At 44.4% G+C, this 21,268-nt stretch overlaps 1 protein-coding gene across 1 annotated transcript in view; it reads right to left on the bottom strand.

Moving 5' to 3' along the window:
- Positions 1-818: 818 nt before the first annotated feature.
- The window catches only part of LOC128879161 (papilin), a 107,038-nt gene continuing 86,588 nt past the window's right edge, over positions 819-21,268 (bottom strand). Inside the window, exons 5-37 of the mRNA XM_054128062.1 lie at positions 18,553-18,635; positions 17,733-17,883; positions 17,434-17,557; positions 17,207-17,287; positions 16,926-17,098; positions 16,328-16,463; positions 15,520-15,863; positions 15,166-15,345; positions 14,784-14,957; positions 14,157-14,339; positions 13,248-13,389; positions 12,801-12,931; positions 12,010-12,355; positions 11,779-11,946; positions 11,020-11,715; positions 9,836-10,912; positions 9,282-9,638; positions 8,867-9,043; positions 8,578-8,757; positions 7,975-8,154; positions 6,466-6,636; positions 5,784-5,999; positions 5,535-5,705; positions 5,023-5,427; positions 4,710-4,922; positions 4,301-4,471; positions 3,470-3,712; positions 2,981-3,303; positions 2,673-2,823; positions 1,967-2,485; positions 1,442-1,597; positions 1,253-1,366; positions 819-1,026 (exon numbers count right to left, since the gene is read on the bottom strand). Coding sequence (XP_053984037.1) covers positions 824-1,026; positions 1,253-1,366; positions 1,442-1,597; positions 1,967-2,485; positions 2,673-2,823; positions 2,981-3,303; positions 3,470-3,712; positions 4,301-4,471; positions 4,710-4,922; positions 5,023-5,427; positions 5,535-5,705; positions 5,784-5,999; positions 6,466-6,636; positions 7,975-8,154; positions 8,578-8,757; positions 8,867-9,043; positions 9,282-9,638; positions 9,836-10,912; positions 11,020-11,715; positions 11,779-11,946; positions 12,010-12,355; positions 12,801-12,931; positions 13,248-13,389; positions 14,157-14,339; positions 14,784-14,957; positions 15,166-15,345; positions 15,520-15,863; positions 16,328-16,463; positions 16,926-17,098; positions 17,207-17,287; positions 17,434-17,557; positions 17,733-17,883; positions 18,553-18,635 — 8,139 coding nt within the window. The 3' untranslated portion in view covers positions 819-823. The remainder of the gene's footprint in view (positions 1,027-1,252; positions 1,367-1,441; positions 1,598-1,966; positions 2,486-2,672; positions 2,824-2,980; positions 3,304-3,469; positions 3,713-4,300; positions 4,472-4,709; positions 4,923-5,022; positions 5,428-5,534; positions 5,706-5,783; positions 6,000-6,465; positions 6,637-7,974; positions 8,155-8,577; positions 8,758-8,866; positions 9,044-9,281; positions 9,639-9,835; positions 10,913-11,019; positions 11,716-11,778; positions 11,947-12,009; positions 12,356-12,800; positions 12,932-13,247; positions 13,390-14,156; positions 14,340-14,783; positions 14,958-15,165; positions 15,346-15,519; positions 15,864-16,327; positions 16,464-16,925; positions 17,099-17,206; positions 17,288-17,433; positions 17,558-17,732; positions 17,884-18,552; positions 18,636-21,268) is intronic.

A 21,268-nucleotide genomic window follows, 5' to 3' on the forward strand; every position in this document is an offset into this window, starting at 1 on the left:
TGGATTGCTGTTACGAAAGTAGAAATGAGAGTACAAGTTTGGATGGGGATGCTGAGATTAGGCGAAGGATCGGGTCACAGTTAAAAATTTGTGTCCTGTGGTTTGCGGTTCGGAGAACGCAGGTGCTGATGACGGACAGCAAAACGGTCAACGTTGATGGTTAGGTCATTTCGTGAGTCTATCCGTACTTATGATAACTGAAGACACTACTGTTTGTACCTTATAAAAATCTTTGCCTTTTCGTATTGAAATATAATCGAAACATAGTACTCAGAACTTTCAGACAAATTAATTCAGATAAATTAATTCAACGAAAAAATTAAACGCGAAAAGCCCATTCGAATAATAGTACGCAGAGCCTCCTGAAGTGACCTAACAGGACAAAAAAAAATATACCGAGTACCTTTTGAGGTTCCCGTCACCCGAAGAACAGTAATTAACCCGCCTAATATGGCTTCGATCGACTAGGATTCAGCGTCAGATCGTATATACATGGATGATGACGTTCGAAAGGGACAGCGACGTTAAAATCTCGCGTCCCGGGTCTCAGCGTCCCTCCGTCTCGCTGTTGCTTAATATATTAAGATACCTATGTATAGACGTTCTAAGGCTTTGGCAGTGAATTAACGTCGATTATGCGGCGCGCTTGAGATGTTGGGCTCGATGCCCACGTCATCTCTCGCCCGTCGTCGTTTTCGTTCGTGTCCACCCTCGATTAAGACGATGTTAACCCCTCCCCCCCCCCATCCCTGATCGTGATTGGCTGATCGCGACACGCGTATCAGGGCACACCTGAAATACCAAAGCATCGTTTTTTGGCTTTTTAGACGAGCGCCTTTAGGATGTGCCTTCGCCTCCTCTTGGAATTGCTCAGGTGTGGTCCCCTGGAGGGCAACTGGCCAGCTTCTGTACATGATCTACAACAGAACTTCGCGTAATACTTGTGCGTGCAGTATCTGGCTTTCACGATCAGGTCACACTTCGCGAAGAACGAGTTGTCCTGGCAGTTCGGGTGGATGAAGATTCCTGAAAAGAAGAAAACTTGGTTCGTTAGAAATTGGGAATTTGTTTCGGAGTACTTGAAGGAAATTGGACGTGTGATTTCCGGGTTGATTGTACTGTCTGTGTCTGGTGTTCCGTAGAATGTATTTCAAGTTGAATCATTTTTGTTTACGTTGCAAGATACTGTATCAGTCATTGATATAGTTAGTGAATAATTCAGGAAGGAACGAATAAGTGGTTAATAGCTCACCGGCAACTTGTATATCCACGTTGGCAGCGTCTGAGGAGTACTCGTTGCTTGCTTCGCAGCGATATCGACCAGAATCCTCTTTATTTGCGTCGCTGATCACCAGTCTGTTCACGTCTGAAAATAGGATTTAACTCGCGTCAATATTTCGATAAGTTTAGGAGATAGAATTTCGTTGATTTTGGTACATACCAGTGATCTGAATTCGATTGATGGGATGGATCAATTCGTTATCCTTGTACCACGCTACTCGAGGAGTGGGATAGCCATCGACGTTGCAAGCAATGCTGACGTCGCTTCCTTCTGGGAACTGATTCTGTCCCACCGATATGTTGACACTGACAGGTACTGTGAGAAAATGACTATTTTATCAAATTCACCAACACGTAGAATCAGAGGAAGCAAAAAGAAAAATTAAATGAAAAATCAAGCATGCAATGTAAAACAATATCACATGCACCTACCTGTCCATTCGACACTGTAAACAATTCTTCCTATTAATTTTCCAATACAATCAACATGCATATAAAGTACCTAATGAAGCACAGCAATGCAAAACAAGATGAAAACATTCATAGTCGAAGACGCAATTTGAAGATTTAGGTCCAATTGCAATGTTCTTTTGGAATACGAATAATTAAAGACAAAACAAAATTAAAAACAAAGATTACCATTGCAATTGGATCCTCAAGAAAGCAATTATTCGTGCACCCTCACCTCTAAACCTAGCGCCACCAGGCTCCTGAGTGGTGGTTGCAATTGGGGATACAGTAAGGATATGAGGTTGTCTGGAAGTGTAAAGTGGAGCATAGGTTTGGTTATCTGGAGTCTGCGTTCTGTTAGGTCTATACGGATACTGAGGTTTCTCTACAGTCGGTCTTTTAGGAGGTAGGACCAGATATTTCGTAAATGGTTCGTGCTCAGGTCTGACATTGTGAACAGGGCCTATCGCTTGCAAGGTCACCGACCAGGACGCTGGTTTGCCAATGGCGTTGAAGGCTTGGCAAGTGTAGACCCCAAGAGTAGGCAGTGACACCCTGCGTATCACCAGAGTATAATCGGTGTCCTGCTCATAGATTTCCGAGGCCAACGGCAACATGCGATCGCCTCGCCACCAGGTGACGAATGGCCTTGGCCAGCCCATTGCGTAGCAATGGATGGCTATGGGCGAGTTCATAGCCACCGTCAGGTACGTATTGGTCTCCCCGATTATGGCAGCGGACAGTTCATGCGGTTCTACACAGGATGCAAGAGAACATGCACAGATACGAACACACCGTCACCAACGCTAAATGTTTATCATTATTATCTAGTGCTTACAAGACAAGACATTCACGTTGAACAACATTAGACAAACGAATTCACAACCCCATCACCTTTTAAGACACATCACTTTGATGCAGTATGGAGTTAAACTACATACCTGTGACTGACAGTTGGTACTCGATTCTCACTGGTGGTCCCAAGCCGTTATCAGCTGTACAGACATAAGTTCCGCTGTCATATCTGTACAGGCTGATAATTTGAAGGGAACCGTCGAGCAATATGCGACGTCTGTTCTCTGCAGGGCCAATCTACGAAGAACAAGCGCTCAGATAATCAGAAGATCAGAATTAAGGATTTCTATTACTGAATGCTTTCACGAGTGAAATCGATTGTCTAGAATTAATGGGAAAACTGAAACAAAACTAAATGAACCTAGCCTTTTCCTAGAAAATGTCCATATCTCACCAAAGTCGTGTCCTTTCTCCAAGTGATGGTTGGTCTGGGATTCCCTGTTGCTATGCACTTCATGGTGACATAACCACCTTCTTGGGCGCTAACTTGCGGCTCTTCGGGTTGCTGAATGGCGGCTGGTTCAGCCCCAGCCGGGGGAGGGGTGGCCCATGTCCTTGGCGTGGTCGGAGAAACGTCTTCAGCAGCTGGCTCGAGGCAGGAAGTGCCACAGCCAATGTCGCAACACTTCGTTTCTCCCGAGCAATCCGCGTCAGTGGCGCACTCTTGTTCGCACCTGGTGCTGTTCGACACCCTTGGACAGCGACCTGGTTTCGTTGCTTTGTACAGAAGAATGTCATTTAAATTAATTATGAGAATTTCCAAAGCAGTTCATTGAGTTCATTAATGCGAAGAATTTAGGAGAAGACCATTACGCATAGGAAATCTTGTGACATTGTAATTATTTGTCCTTTTGAGACGGTATTTAATGAATGGTATAATTACTCGATCTGCAGACGCCCTTGTACTCGGTGCCATCCTTAGTGGCGACCAAGGTGATCGCGCATCTGGTGCCGTCAGGACAAATCTGTGTTCTGCAGGGATCCACGCAGCGGCATCGCTCGCAGTCCTGAGAATCCACGAAGGCCTCCTTGCCGTAAGGACAATGAATGGTATTGCATTCCTCGCGAGCTTCCGCGCAAGGATCCTTTGTATCCTTTCCGGAGTCTACGTCGATCTCGTTGGTAGCTGCGATGAAATTATTTCGCGTTTCAAATAGCAGGAATAATTAATTCGCTTTGAAGAATACAATGAACGGTAGAAAAATATTGAAGAAAAATTAAGAAAAATAATGGGGAAGGAATTAAACCGTGGTCCAAAGCAATATTATGTGTTTCCTTTCAGTGGAATTTTGCAGCTTTTATATAGCAGTGAGAAGATACAAAATTTGCGTTTAAATAAAATGGTGGAGAAATAAAAATTTGGAAATGTAGCTGAGAATATTTCTTTTTACAAGATTAAATAGGAGACTTGTTTAGAGATGTGAAAAGTTACAGATTTTGCGTTAGAATAAAATGGTGTGAAATAATATTGATACAAAGCTTAGGATTGTCTTTCTCTGAAATTCTTTTGAAGGATACTTTTATATAGGAACGCATAGATAGTTTGGAGCGTTTATGGAAGCATAGGTTTTAAAAGTATAAGAATAAAAAATTGAAGTAAAATACGAGCCACAACTGTTTAGCAAATATGTACACCATCTTTGAAGCTGCATAGCTGAAATTTGCGATCTGCAAAAATTATTTAAGTAATGGCGATCACGTTTCCTCGACTTACTCCCAAGGCAACTGTGAATGCAAGATTCGAAGGTCTTGAATCTGTTACGATTGCCACCGCATCCGGTGTAAATGAACGCTCGACATGTTTGATACTCCTCGTCGAAGTAGAATCGTTTGATCGTAATTTCGGAACTGCAGGACCCAATGTCCACCGGTTCTTTACAGATTGCTAAATCATCGAGATCGAAATTACTGAAGACTCGAGAACGAACGTTACCATTTCAACATTAATTCGCCAAATATCAAATAAAATCACCACATACGTAATGTTTTCCTACTGAATTGAGTTACGAAATGTGTTGCAAATAAAAATTATTTCCCATCAGTAACTCGCCAGTGACATTAAATGCTACTCGAAAATGAAATAGGCAATGGAAATAGAACGAATAAAATGTCGGAATACTTACACAGATTTGAAAGACTGGTGTCGTTTCCAGCTGGGACAGGCTCCTCGTGGTGTATGCAAATCGATTCGCACTCGTCCATCGTGCTGAACCTGTTGGCGTTGCCCTCGCATCCGCCATATACGAACTCGCGACACGTGCGAGTGGCTGGGTCGTAGAAGAATTTCTGGAAATATCCTCTGCACGGGCCAGGGTCCACTGACAGATTACAAGAATCTACAACCAGAAAAATTATCTCAAGATGCATTAAATATTCATTGATAAGAATATTAATTACGGATCAACAAAAGGAGTGGAATTCATCCCTAGAACTTACCTTGACCATGGAACTTCCCACAAAGTCGTTCGCACTGTTCCTCCGTCTGGAATCGGTTGGCGTTCCCCTCGCAGCCGCCATAAACGAAAGCTTGGCACTGTTGGTTCTGAGAATCGTAATAATAAGCAGTGATGTCGCCATTGCAGGTACCAGGGTCCACAGGTGTGTAACAGATAGGATTCTTCGAGGCAGGCTCGACAGCCTCGCTGACGTTTCGAGGGGGTTCGGTGGGGGCGATCCTCTTCTTGCACTTCCTCTCGCAGGAGTCTTTATCCTGGAAGCGGTTTTTGTTGCCCTGGCAGCCACTATACTCGAATTCGGAACAAGTATCTGTGCGGTAGTCGTAGTAGTATTGTCTGTCGAAGCCACTGCAGGGACCAATGACCTTGGGTAGGGTGCAGGGGTCTATGGAAAAAGAATTGATTTGACTGATTTAAAATGTTCCTCCAGATGTATTGCTCCATCGTATCATGTTTCTATTCATAGAAGCTCAATAACATGAAATCACGGACCTCGAGCATCTCCACAACGGTACTCGCACTCGTCCTTGCTGTTGAAGTTGTTCCCATTGCTGTGGCAGCCTCCGAACCTGAACTGTTTGCAAATGCCCTCGCCACTGTGATAGAACCATTTAACCTGATCTTCGTTGCATGGTCCATGTTCGTCAGGGAGGAAGCAGTAGTCTGGGGTGAGCCGTGGACAATTTTGAATTTAGTTTTTAATTCAAAAGTGCAATTTTTTCAATTTAATTTATGCCGTACCAAGTTTAAATTCGATCTCCCTTGGCGGAGCAGGTGTGGTGAGGGTTGTCTGACACCTGTTGAGGCAATCGTGCTCGGTTTGGAAGTTATTCTCGTTCCCACCGCAGCCACCATAGTAGAACTGTCTACAGTGCTGTTCGTAGGAATCGTAGTACCATCGTTGGGTATAGTTGTGGCATTCTCCCAAAAGCGCGGGCAAGAGACAAACGTCTTGCTCTGCATCCAAGCGAGGACTATGTTAAGATAGGTTCTTGTTTGCAATCTTCATGAGAAGCGAACAATTCTGCCAGTGTCGAAGATCTGTTTGTGTCTGCTTTATACATTAATTTCCTGATTAATTACTGAATTTTTTTTTTTGCATAATTTTTATACACAACTCTTTTCCCTTTCAACTTTTAATTTCAGCTGGACACTGGTAAAAATTCTTCGCTTTCACGCGTTCCGACAGTGAAAGCAGCGTGCAATACAATAATTTTGCACGAATCGTGTACAATAAGATACCATTTAAAATGTTTACTTCCGTAGAAAAGAGTCTCAACTATATTTGCGTTGAAACGTTTACGTGCATTTGATGCTATGAATGAATTGTAATCGAAAAAACGTTCGTATTTCAATGAATATGCTACGCAAAGTGAAGTATGGCACCGAGGAAGGTTTGACAGTGATTAGGATAAAGTCTTACCGATTTTAGCCGGGCAATCGGACTCGCATGCGTCCCTAGATTCGAAATTATTTTTATTTCCACCGCAACCGGTATAATAGAATGGCATGCATCGATTCTCCGACTGATCAAAGTACCATCGAGAGTTCTTCTCCCCACAGTTACCCTCGGCTCGCGGCAGCAAGCAACTATCTGTTAATCGCATTAATTATCATGCAAAGTTAGATCTTATCTAATATTAACCATTTGCGGCTCGAATTATTCTTCTCGATTCATAGAAAAGATAACCAAACCGCAAATTATTGACGAATACATTTATATATGTGAATATCTCCTGAATTCCTGGAAAGTGTAAGCGTTAATTGCCATTTCTATGGAGATGAATTTTCGCGTCGAATTCGTATCAGTGGTCATTATGCTTTTCCAATCAATTTTATAAAATGATTGAAAATTGTATACATTTTTGAAATAATGTAAGCTTTAATAATTTAATTATCCTGGGGGTCCAATTTTTGTCAAGAAATTCTATACGAATATTCATCGAATAATAATGCCAGAATCAATGAATAATCAAAAATTAGTCTACAAAAATATCATCTTGAATATAAATATACATTATTGAATCTCCATCCTGCAGAAACGAAACTAGAAAGCGCTAATTTGTTTTCCTTCATTGATTCTACACCTGACGATTTATTACAGAGTTCCTGAACAACGGTAGAACTTTCCTCGCTCTACTCGTCCATTGTTCTCGTTCGAGAGTGGAGGAACTCGTCGACAATTTCCCGCTCGAACGAGAATTGAGTTCGACTGCGGGAAAAATACGACAAAGTCGCGAGCACAATTTCGAGTAATTGGCAAAGTAGTGCGCCAGCATGATTTGCGGAGTGAACAAAAGTGCGGGCCAAGTGCGGAGTGTGCGTGAAAGGCAACGTGAGCTTCTTGATTGCGAGAGTAGCGCGAAAATAACATTACATGATATTGTAGCTGCTTCTCGTTACAGACGTGCAATCAGCGACAAATAACAAACGAACCAACACCAACGACAACATCGAGTCGTCTCTCGATCGTCCAATCAGGAATGGGCAAAATTCTCGTCTGAACAGAAATGTATGTAACCAATAAAAAATGAACCGTGCCTTACATTACCAACAGAGCGATTTGCCTTACCGAACTTGAGCTTTGCATTGCCGAATCTTGCCTACTGAGTACTCAACATTATCGACTAGGTACTTTCCCCATACCACTTTCATAGGAATAGTATACCACTCTACCACCAATATACATAGATTGCTAACACGCTAGATTCCATAATGTAATAAATTCAAAAATAGATAATTCCAGAAACTTTTTGAATAACTAAATGCAACTAAAATAAAATGTTGCCCATTCCCCCAACACCCACGTGCGAGAAACGACCCGCGCCTGCTACGAGTGACGCTGTTATCCACGAAGCAGAGAAGCCAATTTTTGTCAAATTCAGTCTATGTATTTCTGCCATTCTGTTTCATTTGTTCCTGGCTCTGATACCTTTTACGGGGCACCGCTGCTCGCAGGCAGCACGTGAACGGAATTTATTGGCGTTGCCTTTACAACCGCCGTAAACAAATTGGCTACACATCTGACGCTCGGCGTCATAATACCAGCGCAACACCGAACCCGGACAGGGCCCTTGATCTTTCTTCAGGGAGCACACTTCTGGCAGTTTTACTGGAAATATTTGTATGCATTACTGGGGAGGGCTGATTCGTGGCTCAGGTTCGATGACAGATGTCTGGCGAAGTCTCGGAGTCTCATTTGTGTACCCGTATTAAAGCAGATCCCACAACCTACCGATTCAATATCCTCGATATCGACCCTTCCCATATACATTATTCTAATCCCTCCACAGACACCACGCTTTAAATTATGTGTAATTACGCGTCTGATTAGTTTCGCTTCTACTACTTCGCAAAATTCCATTTGAAAATATGAACAATTTGATATAAACGCATTTTCACGCTTCGTTCGACAAATAAACAATCTGGAATTCATTCGATCGAATGCCTAACGGGTTGAAGACTTCAGGCAAGAGAAATTCGAGCGTGATGCGTGCTGTCCTGAAATGGAAGAGAACCAGTTTAAGAGACGTACCTCGTCTGCCTCCTGGTTGTAGACACTGTTGATGGCAGGCAATCTCAGTGGCGAAGTTGTTGTCGTTGCCTTTGCATCCACCGTACTTGAACTGTTCGCAGCCTTGAGAGTCGGCGTTGTAGAACCACCTGGTGAAGTTGCCTTCGCAGGGGCCTGGCTCTTTCGGTTGCTCGCAAGGATCTTGGATAAATTATTTAGTTAGTAGCCTGGACTAAGTTTACTATTGCAGGTTTCATATTTTTCTTGAAATTCTGTATAAGGATCAGGAAGCTGGCAACTTGGAACTTACCCAGATCGCTACGAGTAACGCAAAGCTCTTCGCACTCCTCTCTAGTCTTGAATTTATTCGCATTTCCGAGACAACCACCGTAGACAAATTGGCCACACTGCTTTCTGCCAGTGTCGTAGTACCACGTGGGGAAGTAGCCTTCGCAAGGACCAGATATTTTTGGCAGATTGCAAGCATCTACGAAATCAGAAAATTCCAGTTTAATTTTAATCGACACGTTCAATCTGAATTATAATTAGAGATTTTAAAGAGGTAGTCTCTATTAAGAAAGTAGGTATCAACTTGAAATTTACTTCTGAATTTAACAAGCTGTTAAGTTTCCATCAAACGAACGCCGAGGCGATGAAAAATTAACTGATTCAAAGTAAAAGTTTCGTCGTCGAGTGTTAATTAAAGAGATTCACGGTGGACTTACCTTTTCCCTTCGGCTGGACGCACACCTCTTTGCATTCTTCCTGGGTCTTGAATCGATTATCGTTACCCTCGCAGCCTCCGTACCAGAATCGGGAGCAGCCACCGTATTCTGTATCGAAGTACCACTTGACAGTGAAATCCCTGCAGGAGCCTCTGTCCCTCTCCAGCGCACAGGCAGCTCCAGGGGTCGATGGAACCGTGAGACATCCCTCAAAGTTCTCCCCTTGCGCTTCCTCGACTCCGTCCGGACAGCATCCGAATTTGGAGGCGTCGCAAGTGCACCCAGCGAAGTTCGGACCCTTGGCTGGGGTTCTTCCATCGGAGCAGCACTTGAATTCTGTATTTTCGCAACCACAGCCTGCAAACAAAATTGAATGATTATTTATTAGCGAGAGTTGGGTCCGACTCGATAGACTTTGGAAATGTTTATTGGCTCAAAAATTTGTCTGATTGAGAATCTAATCACTAATTCTGTAAGTTTCATTCAAAAATTAATAAAATTAAAAATACTACTTAAAAATCCGGGAGTTAAATAAATATTCGCAATAGCCTTACCTTGTCCATGGGGTCCTTTGGCGATGGTGACACCATCTGGACAGCATCCAAACTGATAAGTGTAGCAAGGACACCCTTCGTAGTTGGGTCCATTGGCTGGCGTGAAGCGATTGGGACAGCAGCCGTTAGGGGTGTACTTGCAGCCGCATCCCTCGTTATTAGGACCACGTGCTGCGGTGGAGTTGTCAGGACAACAGCCGAATCTCGTGTACTCGCAGCCGCAACCATAGAAATTTGGTCCTCGAGCGGGTAGCACGTTGTCTGGGCAGCATTTGTACGGGCTCGATAAGCAGCAACCCTCTCTGTTATGACCGTGCGCGGGGGTGACGCCGTCCTCGCAGCAACCATAAGTGCTGTTCTCGCAGGGCATGTGGCAGCCATAGTTGCTTGGACCAAGAGCTGGTGCATCACTATCGGGACAGCATCCAAAGTAGGACAGAGTACAGTTCTCTGTATTGATAACTCCACACCCTTCGAAGTTCGTTCCAGTAGCGGTAGCGACCCCATCTGGGCAGCATCCATAGGTGGTGTTTGCGCAATCCTCCTGGATTGTAGTTGTCTCATACTCATCCGTGATAGGAGTGACAGAAGTAGCTTCCTCCTCACAACCCTCTCCATCTGGTCCAGACGCTGCTGTGATTCCATCTGGGCAGCAGCCATGTTCGGTGACGTTGCAGCAGCCCAAGTTGTCCTTGCCACTAGCTGCAGTCTCCTTGTCTGGGCAACATCCAAATTCTGTTTCGTTGCAGGGTTTCTTGCATCCCTCCATGTCGTTGCCCTCAGCGACTGTGACTCCATCAGGACAACAACCGAATAGGGTTTCACTGCAATGCGACTCGGGGCATCCTTGATTGTTTCGACCAGTGGCTGGTGACACGCCATCGGGGCAGCAGCCATACTTGGTATCGTTACAGGTTTGAGGAGTCGGACAACCCTGGCCGAAGGGACCCTGGGCTGCGGTGACGCCGTCGTAGCAGCAACCGAAAGGCTTGGTCTTGCAGGCCTTCTTCTTGGGCACTTTGCATACGCGGCCCTTGCGCTTCGTTTCTGGGCCGATGGTTGTCCAGAACTCGGATACTGAAATAATAATAAAATGTTAAAACGTGTGTGCTTCAGAGATAGTTGATGGGTTCTCGACTTTGATTTTGAAAACTTGGAGAGTATTGATCAACATAGAGACTCACTGTGAGTTTTTTCAGTCATTTCAGACTCCTCCTCTCCAGTGGCAGGCGTCAATCCAGAGGCAGTCGACTCTGTGACCTCGGTCACGTCAGTTTCTCCAGACTCAGTCGTCGCACCAGATTCCGTGGTCTCTCCAGACTCGGTAGTCATGCCAGACTCGGTAGTCTCACCAGATTCAGTGGTCATACCAGACTCGGTAGTCTCTCCAGATTCAGTTGTCATACCAGACTCAGTAGTCTCTCCAGATTCGGTTGTCATACCAGACTCGGTGGTCATGCCAGACTCAGTCGTCTCTCCAGATTCAGTTGTCATTCCAGATTCAGTAGTCTGACCAGACTCAGTAGTTTCACCAGACTCTGTGGTCATTCCAGACTCGGTTGTCATTCCAGACTCGGTTGTCATTCCAGATTCAGTGGTCTCACCAGACTCTGTGGTCTGGCCAGATTCAGTAGTCTCAGTCATACCAGACTCGGAAGGTTCGGTTGTGGCCCCAGACTCGGTGCTTTCGGTGGCTTCCGTTGCTCCAGACTCGGTCGTGGGTCCAGACTCGGTGGATCCTTCGGTAGCTGAGACATCAGTCGTCACGGTAGGTTCAGTGGGTCCCGACTCTGTCGTCTCTTCGGTGGCACCTGATTCTGTGGTTTCTCCTGACACTGTCGATCCTTCCTCTTCGGTGGACGACTCAACGGTCGATTCACCTGTGGCGATGGAAGTGAAATTGAGTATTGGATCTATAATTGGGTGGAAAAATTATTACTTACCTGATGATGTGCTCTCAGTCTCGGATGAGGACGTGGTTTGGCCAGATTCGGTGGGCTCTGTTGTTCCAGTTTCATCCGTGGAATCCTCAGAGGCTCCACTGGCCTCACTCTCGGAAGTCACGTCGCTTGTTGTTGCATCTGTAGCTCCAGACTCTGTCACTTCCGTTTCTGGAGCAGTCGCGTAAATATTATTACTATAAATATTATTCATTTCAACAGTTCTCAACTTACCTCCTGATACCGTGCTGCCTTCACTCGTCGATTCGTCAGTTGATTCCGAGGTGTCAGTTGCTTCCGTGACTCCGGACATTGTGGTCAAGTCATCGTCCGTCGTTTCTTCTGTTCCACTGCCCTCAAACGTGGACTCGAATTCAGATGTGAAACCCGTGAGGAAGTCTGTGTAATCAGTGCCACTTCCCTCGCCACTTCCGGTTTCTCCAGGCGGAATATCGCCCCTGGTGTAGCCTGCGTCGCCGAGCATTAAGTCGTCCATGTTGCCTCCGGTGGATATTTCAGAATCTGGCGAACTTAGGGGAGTGGCTTCAGTCAAGTCATTCGCTTTACTCGTTTTGTCCTCCTGTACACAAAATCATGGAAAATTGCGGGTAAAGATGAAGCAATTCTTGCTTTCAAATGCATTGGGAGATTCCACTTTACGTTCAATCGCTGACAGATTGCACTTATCTATGGTTACTGTCAGCGACACCTAGCATTTGATCAACTCAACCTCTTTATCACTTCAACTCTACGATTATGCAAAACAGAAGAAGCAGTATTTATGAAAACTCGAATAAACAGCGAAAGAAGACGAAACGACTGACTTTGGAGCGAGCAACTATATTTTCGCGTTTCCGACGACGAGCGAATTCGCAAGTTTACTGAAACCAGATATCAAAGTTTTGGTAACGGCAAGAGCCGACTCCATTTACATGAAAATAGCGCGAAATGTAGCGCCGAGGCGAGGAGTTACGAGACAAGACGGTTCCAAGATATTTGATTAACTATGACCCAGTTTCACTTACGCCGGGTGCGAGGCTGGATGAGACGGATACGAAGTCCTCGTCCTCATCTTCGTCTTCGTAGACCTCGCATTCATCGTCGTCCTCCTCGGCGAGGTCCTTGATCTTCTCAGGCTCGACTGGAATCATCTGGTCTAAAATGCAGTGATAGGTGATATGAGGAAAGTTCGATTCCTTTGTTATAACAAAAAAGATCACTCGATGTTATTCTTGGCATTGGAGCAACAGGTGATACTTTAAGACTCCTGCATAGCATCGTCAACATTCAAAGTACTCTAAAAAAAACGTATACCCTATCATACTAAATAAGATTCCTATTTTTCCCATTTCACTGTAAACAAATATCGAGAATGTCTTTGTACACGAAGAATGGGCTCGTGTATCAACGTTCCAATGGCCAAACAAATTAATTTTACAGCAACAGCTGACGCTAGATCGATGGACCGGTACCTTCCTCGCACGAATCTGGGTTGCAATCCTCGGAGGCGAACATGATCATGCTGTGGTCGCAGTTGGTCGGAGGCACCGTCACGTTGTCCTTCATGCAAATCACCTTGCGTTTCATGGTGCCGCCGCCGCACGGTTTCGAACACTGCAACACGGTAAGGTGATTAATGGAAGAAATTCGAGGCCGACGGTTCTTGCGCGTTGCAAATCCGTCGAAGATATTAAATTTCTTGACCCACCAGGGGAACGCGCGGAGTATTTCTCGCGGATGCAAATAATCTCGCCACGTTCGAGTCGAGGGACGCATTCAGGAAATATCGGAGACTATGGTCGTTTTGTTGTTGAACATCGTTGCGAAAGACAGCGAACGGGCAAGTATCAGCGAAATTTATTTGCATGTGCATAATATAGTTTGATCGTTTCAAAACACGGGAACATACGAGAATCGAGAACAATTTTTATTATACTATACATCTACATTGCGCATAGTATAATTTATGATATGATTAAATATAGTTCAATCTATGTTACGTTATGTATTTAACTGTAAATAATTCTGATGGAGAAAATCGCTAATAAAATGGAAGTTATATAACGTACAATACAATTATCCGGTACAATGTAAATTGTGCTACAAAAATAGTACAGATATATAAATAATGTTTTGATGGTGGACAGTTATTATGGTTTCCGTTAAAAGTCCTATCGTCGTCGTTGAAATTATTATTGACACCCGTTAATAAATGTTCCGGCACGTATGAATAAATTTCGCTGCGGCTTGCTCATACTTGCATGCAATAAAATTCGCGCATAATTGACACCGTAGGAAAATAGATTGCCCCGCGAATACTTTCCCCCAGTGGGGGGTGCAACGGGTGGACGTTAGAAAGCGGTTTCGCTCGGATACATTACCTTGCTCCATGGTCCAGCGAACCATTCACCTTTGCACTCCACTTCGGCGGTGCAGTTCTTCGTGTCGTTGAATTTCTTGCTAGCGTCGCATTTTTCATCCGGCACTTTCTTCACCGTGTCGTCCTCGAACGTGCCGCAGAACACTTTGCGAGACTGCACGCCGGACCCACATTTGGCCGAACACTATCGGGCAGAACGCAATCGCGCGTTGGGTATGATTTACAACCGTACAAACGCTCATTTCTGCTTTCGGTAATCCTGCGAGTCGAGTCCTCGCGATATTTTACGCAAGGCGAGGGAGGGGAGGATGAGTTAATTTAAATATTCAAATCGGGACAGATTAATCAGGTTTAAGGAGCTTGTGTGTTTTCACGTGGGGAAACTTTTATTGAGTTTTCAGATGAACGAGTAAGTGAAGTAGGAGTGAAACTGTTGTGGGAATAGATCTTTGTCTTTGAGTAAATTACACTCGCGAAACTATTCAAGTTTTTATGAGAATATAATATTTTTTTCTAAATTCGATGCTCTCGAAAGTATGAAAAACAATTTTAAGAGTTCTGTAAAGTAAGAAAAATGTAGAATAACGTAATAATCGTAAATATAAGTTTTTTTTATGAAGGCACTCACCTCGCTCCATTGAGCCCCAAACCAGAGGAACTCGCAGTCCTTCGTGCCCTCGCACTCCCTGGTCAGTTCAGGCTTCTTCTCCGAATCGCACTTCTCGTCTGGATAAACGGTGCCATCTTGAGTGGCGCAGTGAGCAGTCCTCGACTCCTGAGTGAGGCCACATTTGTCGTCGCACTGGCAACAGCCGAAAGAGTGCCGAATGATAATCATTAAGAAACTACACGTACAGTGTCGAGGAAATGGGTCACTCTTCATTTAGATATGTCGCGATACGCGTTCTCTTAATATCGCTTGCCAAAATGCTTCCTCATTTTTGTTGGTGAGTATCTTAAAAGGACGAATGGGTATTTGGGTGCCACGACATGACAAATTGCAAACTTACACCACTCCAATCCGACGTGACCCAGTCGAGGCCGGCGCAAGGCCTCAGTTCGCAAGGCTTCTCACGCTCTGGAACCTCTCCTTCGCAAGCTTCGTCCTCCAGCACTTCGATCTTCCCGTCCACTTTCTTGTAACACGTCACTTTTCTTGTCTCCTTGCCAGGACCGCACAGATGGTCGCACTGTTAAACGATATTATGTATATTTTTATCGAGATACTATCCTGGAGCTGTATTTAGCATAATCTACAATTGAGCTACAAAATGATGGGAAGAAATGTAAACAAAATTATATCCAGGTAAAATGAAATAAAGTAAATGTTTGAACGATGGAAAGGGACTTGAATGAAGTTGTACCGGTTTCCAAGGCCCCGTGTGAAACTGGGGGCACTGGAGGTCCTTGTTGCACTCCTGGGTAGTGGACCCTTTCGGTCCCACCTTCTCCACACACTGACTATCGTCGACCACCGAGGGAATTCCACTAGAGATGACCTGCTCGCATTTGATCTCTCTGCTCTGCTCGCCCCCCTCCCCGCAATGTTTGCTGCAAGGGCCCCACTCGCCCTCCACCCACACAGGTGGACAGGGGTCCATATTACAGCCTTCTGTGTCGGCTGGCTCCAAATGCGGATCGCAGAGGCTCTCATCCACTGATTTGCTGTCCTTCCTTCGCACGCAGGCCACTCGTCTCGATCTGTACCCTTTGGAATAAGACACGATCGTAATCCAACCTCTCTTCTAAACCCTTCACACTTGGGAATTATTCAATTCGTGAATTTTCTAATTAAGAGCGTAGTCAAATTCCCCAAAAATGAGTAGAGTTTTCTTTTTGCGATGTCAGTAACGAATTTCACGATAACATAAACCATAGAATAATTGTTCTTAACATACGGGGAATGTTTCGATAAATTTGCTCCTAAAATTGAATAAGTGTGGACGATTGATTCGCGAAGCCGATAATTGAACGCACGGTAGTCGGAGAATGATCTGTTTCCATACAAGCTGAGTGGAAAGGACGTCAATTAATAAACATCCCCCAGGGTTTGGTCCCTCGCAAATTATCCTATCAAATTTAGAACCGATAGTTCAGCGCAGCGCGGCTTATCCGTTTATTAATCACATTTGCCATGTATTTAGGTAACGAGATTAATTTTGGAAACGCTACCTCCGCCGCAACTCGAGCTGCAGCTTGAAAATTCGTCGGTTATCCAGGTGTAGCTGTCCGCGTCCGCTTGCTGCGAGAATTTCTTTGGCATACTGTACTCGTACTGCACACCCACATTGTGACCCTGATAGAGTAGCTGAGGGAAACAAATATGCGAGTTATTCTCGACGTTCCCTGACGTTGACATTTTCGTAAATATTGATTTTCGCTCTGTTGAATTCATTAGGAAATTAAATGCGTTCCAGGAGACACAATTTAGAAATATCTTGAATAGAGTGATTGGATAAATAAAGAAGTAATATAGAAATGGAAATAAAAATAAAAATTCATAGCAGATTTTGAAAATCCACGGCAGATGTACCCCATATTCCGTACTCGTTATTTCACTTCTATTAAAACAACCATTAGGATAATTGTTTGCTAGCAGGAAAAAATATAAATATTCGTCCCAGCAAGCTTAATAATCAGCGCAGCGCTTTGGACCGTAATCCAAATCTTTCAGCAATCTTCGTTAAATAATACGATAATACAAAAGGTATACAAAATCAACGTCGTCCTACAGTTTTTAGTTAAAATGTGAGAAAGTAATTATGCTTACCACCACGTAGATCGCTTCGTGCGTTGGCCCTAAGGCGGTAATGGTATCGGGTGCCGAGAAACCTTGCGGATCTCTGGAATAATGGAATATGGTTCCAGCGAATTTCAGGCTTCGTGGAAAGTCTATCCTCCAGTTCCCGTTCAGGTAGTAATGGCCAGACGTGTTTCTAACGGCTGCGAGAATAAAACGGGATTAAAATACCGACAGCGCTTGGTTAGTTTCCGATTCCGTAACAACGAAGCGAGCAACTTGGCACTTCCTCGATATTTGGATTCACTGACCTAAGTAATTGTTTGACGGTTGAATCTCCTTCACCAGTATGTTCGTTGCTCCCTTGGGAATCAGCAAGATGTCGATGTAACCTGTGGAAGATTTATGCGAAGCGTTAGAACAATTATAACAGAGTAAGTGCGATTTGTTTGTTGTTATGTTGGAGAAGAAAGGAATTTGACTAGGATTTATACAAATTGGTACTTGTTCATTTGTCATTCAAGAATCGACAACGTACCAGACTGGAGATCGTCGTTGTCGAACAAACCGGAGACGGTGTTGCAATCGCTGGAGTTGCCACCGCACTCTCTGCAAGCGTCTTCCTGAAGATCGCTTCCAAGCATCATGTCGCAACCAACGTGCTGGCAATCAAAGATATCGCGATATACTTTACTATAGTCGCAAAACGTTTTTTATCACAGATCGTATCTACACAAGGACTGGAACTACAAGTAGCTATAGATGTTCTAGTTGCAAAGGCAGTCGGATGTTGCACAATCCAGTTCCGCCATAACATATAAGAAATTGTTAACTCACCATACACTTCCCTTCGACGCAAACGTCGTTTTTCTCGGGTTCGCACGGTGTGCCGTCGGTCACAGTCAACCTGTGCCTGTAGAAGAAACGCTCACCGCGCGGCATGCAGTTCAATTCGCACTTGTTCGGTCCACCAGTGTAAGGGATCCAACTGCGGGGGAGTAAACGATTTTGCGCGATTAATTTCACCGCGAGACGACGCGGCGGTCCGATTATCGTTATCGCCAATGGAACGATTTCTTTCGTCGTTAGTCATAGGGGAAAATTCTCGACCTCTAATCGAACGCATGTTTGGTCGATTACCTATACGTACTCCTTCGCGTAAGTTAAAAACGAAAATGGCCTTGGAATATGAAAGTAGGTCAATTCAATATCACCCCGTTTCGCTTTCCCAGCAATTTTCCTCACATTTCACAGGAAATAATTTAGTTCAAGCCCTCGGCAAACCCTTACACCTGAATATTTCTATGAAATAATTGCGACTAAAAGTTTCCAAGAATAAACACGATTCGCTTCCACCCATTTCCACTACATAAATAGAAATAAATGCATTTCTAACTTTCCATGAATTTCCTTCAACTGTTCGAAAACTGTTCGCTACAAATGTAAACAAATGCATTTGCAGATTCGAAGCTTCGAAACGAATCGAAATGTCCAACGTTTCTCAAACTATCAACGACCATTAGGTCTCGTCGAAGAGCCGAACGAGCCACGACTATCCGTCGAGTATGACGATAAATCACATTTACGGCGTGTCTGAGAACTCCGTTGGGATTTTCGCAGACAGAGCTCCGTCGCAGAAACCATTTTCGATACTCACTCATAATAAACTTCCTCGAAGGGAACTCTGTTGAATTCGGCGCACTGCTCCGCCCTGAAATCCTTCGCGTCCTCGGGACACTCCTGGACAAAGAAGAAGTAAAGAGGGCGTTAAGTTAGTTAAGGAAGTTTCGACAGTTGTCGTAACACCCTCAAAGGGTGCAGGTTCCATTATGAAATTAAAGGACGCTTGGAGTGCTTGACATTTCCATTGAGTGCTTGACATTTCCACTTGTATCTTGATTTTTCATTTTTAACGTGCTTATGGAGTAGGTGGGGCTTTAAAAGTGAAGTGTAATTATAAAGGTGATGGGAGACTAGTTACTTCTAGTGTTCAAGAATAAATTGATTGTCGAGTTTAAATTTTAATAAAAGGAGAAAGGAGGTGGCAGCGAACCATTAACAATACACATTAATTTATACGCATGTGGAGTTTCAATGAACTCAATTTCAGCTAGGGAACGTGGCAGAAAAAGTGCAATTAAAAGATCAATTTTAACAACCCACTGTCGACTCAGTATTTAAGTCCACTTCAGGAGAGATTACTAACACACATGTACAAGATGAAATATTGAAATATTAGTCTAAAAATTAATAAGCAAAAATACATGATAATCATGTAATATGTAAAAGGAGAATTAAAATTTACGATTCCTTAATAGGGCAACAAGACATGGCAACGCAAACGTCGCGTCTAAACTGGAGCGTGGGTCTCGACGCTAATTACTGGGTCGCGAACGAACTCCACGTGGCCAGAAAAACCCTGAAGCTTTTCTGAAAGCTTGCGCGTTTGCGTCCGCGAGTGGCCCGTATCGCGTGCTTTTCTTTCTCGCCCCTCTTGTACGCGCGAATGCATTTCGCCACACGTATTCCTTCGCCGGTCGGAAATAAATTGTGACCGAGAGGTGGGGCCCTCATTCATGAAGAATTATGTGCACCAGAGAGACACATCGGCGGAGATTGGAAAACGTGTTCCGTCACGGCATCGAATGGGCGCGAGGTGATCTCATCTGGGAGAACATCCGAGATGCGCCACTGGATATCACGCGCGTGCTCGATAGATCGCGATCGCGCCGTTAGTTTTCATTTGGGATAGATTTTGGTATTGAATGGTCCCTGGATTTATTTCTATAGGTGGTCGTTTATTTTTAGGAACTCTGAGTTGGACAGTGGTTACTTTATGATTATCTTGTGGTGGTTTGTAATGTTTGTGATGATCTTATTCTCCTATGATACTCGTGCGACTGTTTTATGATTATCTGCAAGTAACGTAATTAATCTTCCAGATTTAACATGTCTGATTATTCAGTGATCATGTTTTCTACTTTATCCAACACGAACAATGAATACTACAGCTCCATGCAAATATATTTATCAACTTAGGCAACCACTATCAATGTATTCTTACATAAAATTCCATGTCACGACAAATATCGACAAGAAAGTGACACTGATCAACTGACAAACATAACATAAATAAATAAGTATAAAGTAGTTACGTGATTCATTCTGTATTTCTACCTCGACAGGCAAGTTATCGGACCATCGAAGGAGAAGGTACATTGGGTATTCCCCCCCCGAAACAACTCTACCTGCTCCGAATCGGAGAAGAATCCCCGGATCGTAAAAAGGGTTAACAAGCTCCGCGACAAGAGCCGAATAATAAGAGGGATCCTTTGCGCTCAATTAATCAAACCTCGTCCCCATCCGTTAGCCGAAACAACACAGCAGAGGGACGTAATTTCCCTCGCATCGACCCGACGGCCAAACAAGCAAACACCGTGCCGATACCTCCGGTGATATCACTCGAGCCAAATTCATCCCTTAACACGATACCAGAGCAAATATCGTTGCCACGTTATTCCTAGCATGGCGGATACCAGAAATCACGTGGATGAAATTTAATGACTCGAGAATTTAGTGAAAATAAATTACGAACTATTAAAAAAGGGGACGAAAAATTATAACAACTCTGTGATTCTTAAGGGAGGCTCTTGGGTTGTTCCTATTTTCCTATACCACCCACCCCTAAAATTGATTTTTTCCTGCCTCTTTCCGACCAGACAAGCCACTATGGCGAACATGCGACGGATAGGGGGGCGCGCGCGCGCGTGTGTGTGTGTGCGCAGGTAATGTCGATAAATCGAGCAGGGTTACAAAAGGAGGACTCGTCTCCCAGGGGGACCGGTACCACGCGCGAGGATACGCCAGCAGGATTTATGACGTAAGATTTCTTGCGTGGACACACGGTCAGAGGGGTTGGCCCAGGCCAAAAGGGAAACGGGGCTGTTTGCTGACCGCAAAAGAGAAAAAAATATTCGCGTTCAACCACCGAAACGACGCTTCTGGGGAGGAGGGCGAGGTGGGACGTTGTTGGACCCGCATGATTTACGGTGGACCGCTTTTCTACCGGGTTAGCGAGCCCCGCGATTGACCTTGACGCTTATTCAAATCGATGGTTCACTGGGTATCGGGTTCGGGGTCGCGAGATATCTCCGGCAACGTTGCAGCGCTGGCCCGTTGTTCGCGGGTTTTTGATGGAAGTGTGGTTGATTTGTCCGGGTGAATGGGAGGAACTTTGGGGAGAATGAAGATTGAGGAGGATCGATTCGAGAAAGACGGAAAACTGCTGAAACGGAGAAGGGCGATGATTTATATTCATAATTTTTCATTCGAGATCCGAGTTTGCAGAGATAAATCGCGGGCAAATTTATTGT

Source organism: Hylaeus volcanicus, chromosome 7 (assembly GCF_026283585.1).
Source record: "Hylaeus volcanicus isolate JK05 chromosome 7, UHH_iyHylVolc1.0_haploid, whole genome shotgun sequence".
Classification (NCBI taxonomy): domain Eukaryota; kingdom Metazoa; phylum Arthropoda; class Insecta; order Hymenoptera; family Colletidae; genus Hylaeus; species Hylaeus volcanicus.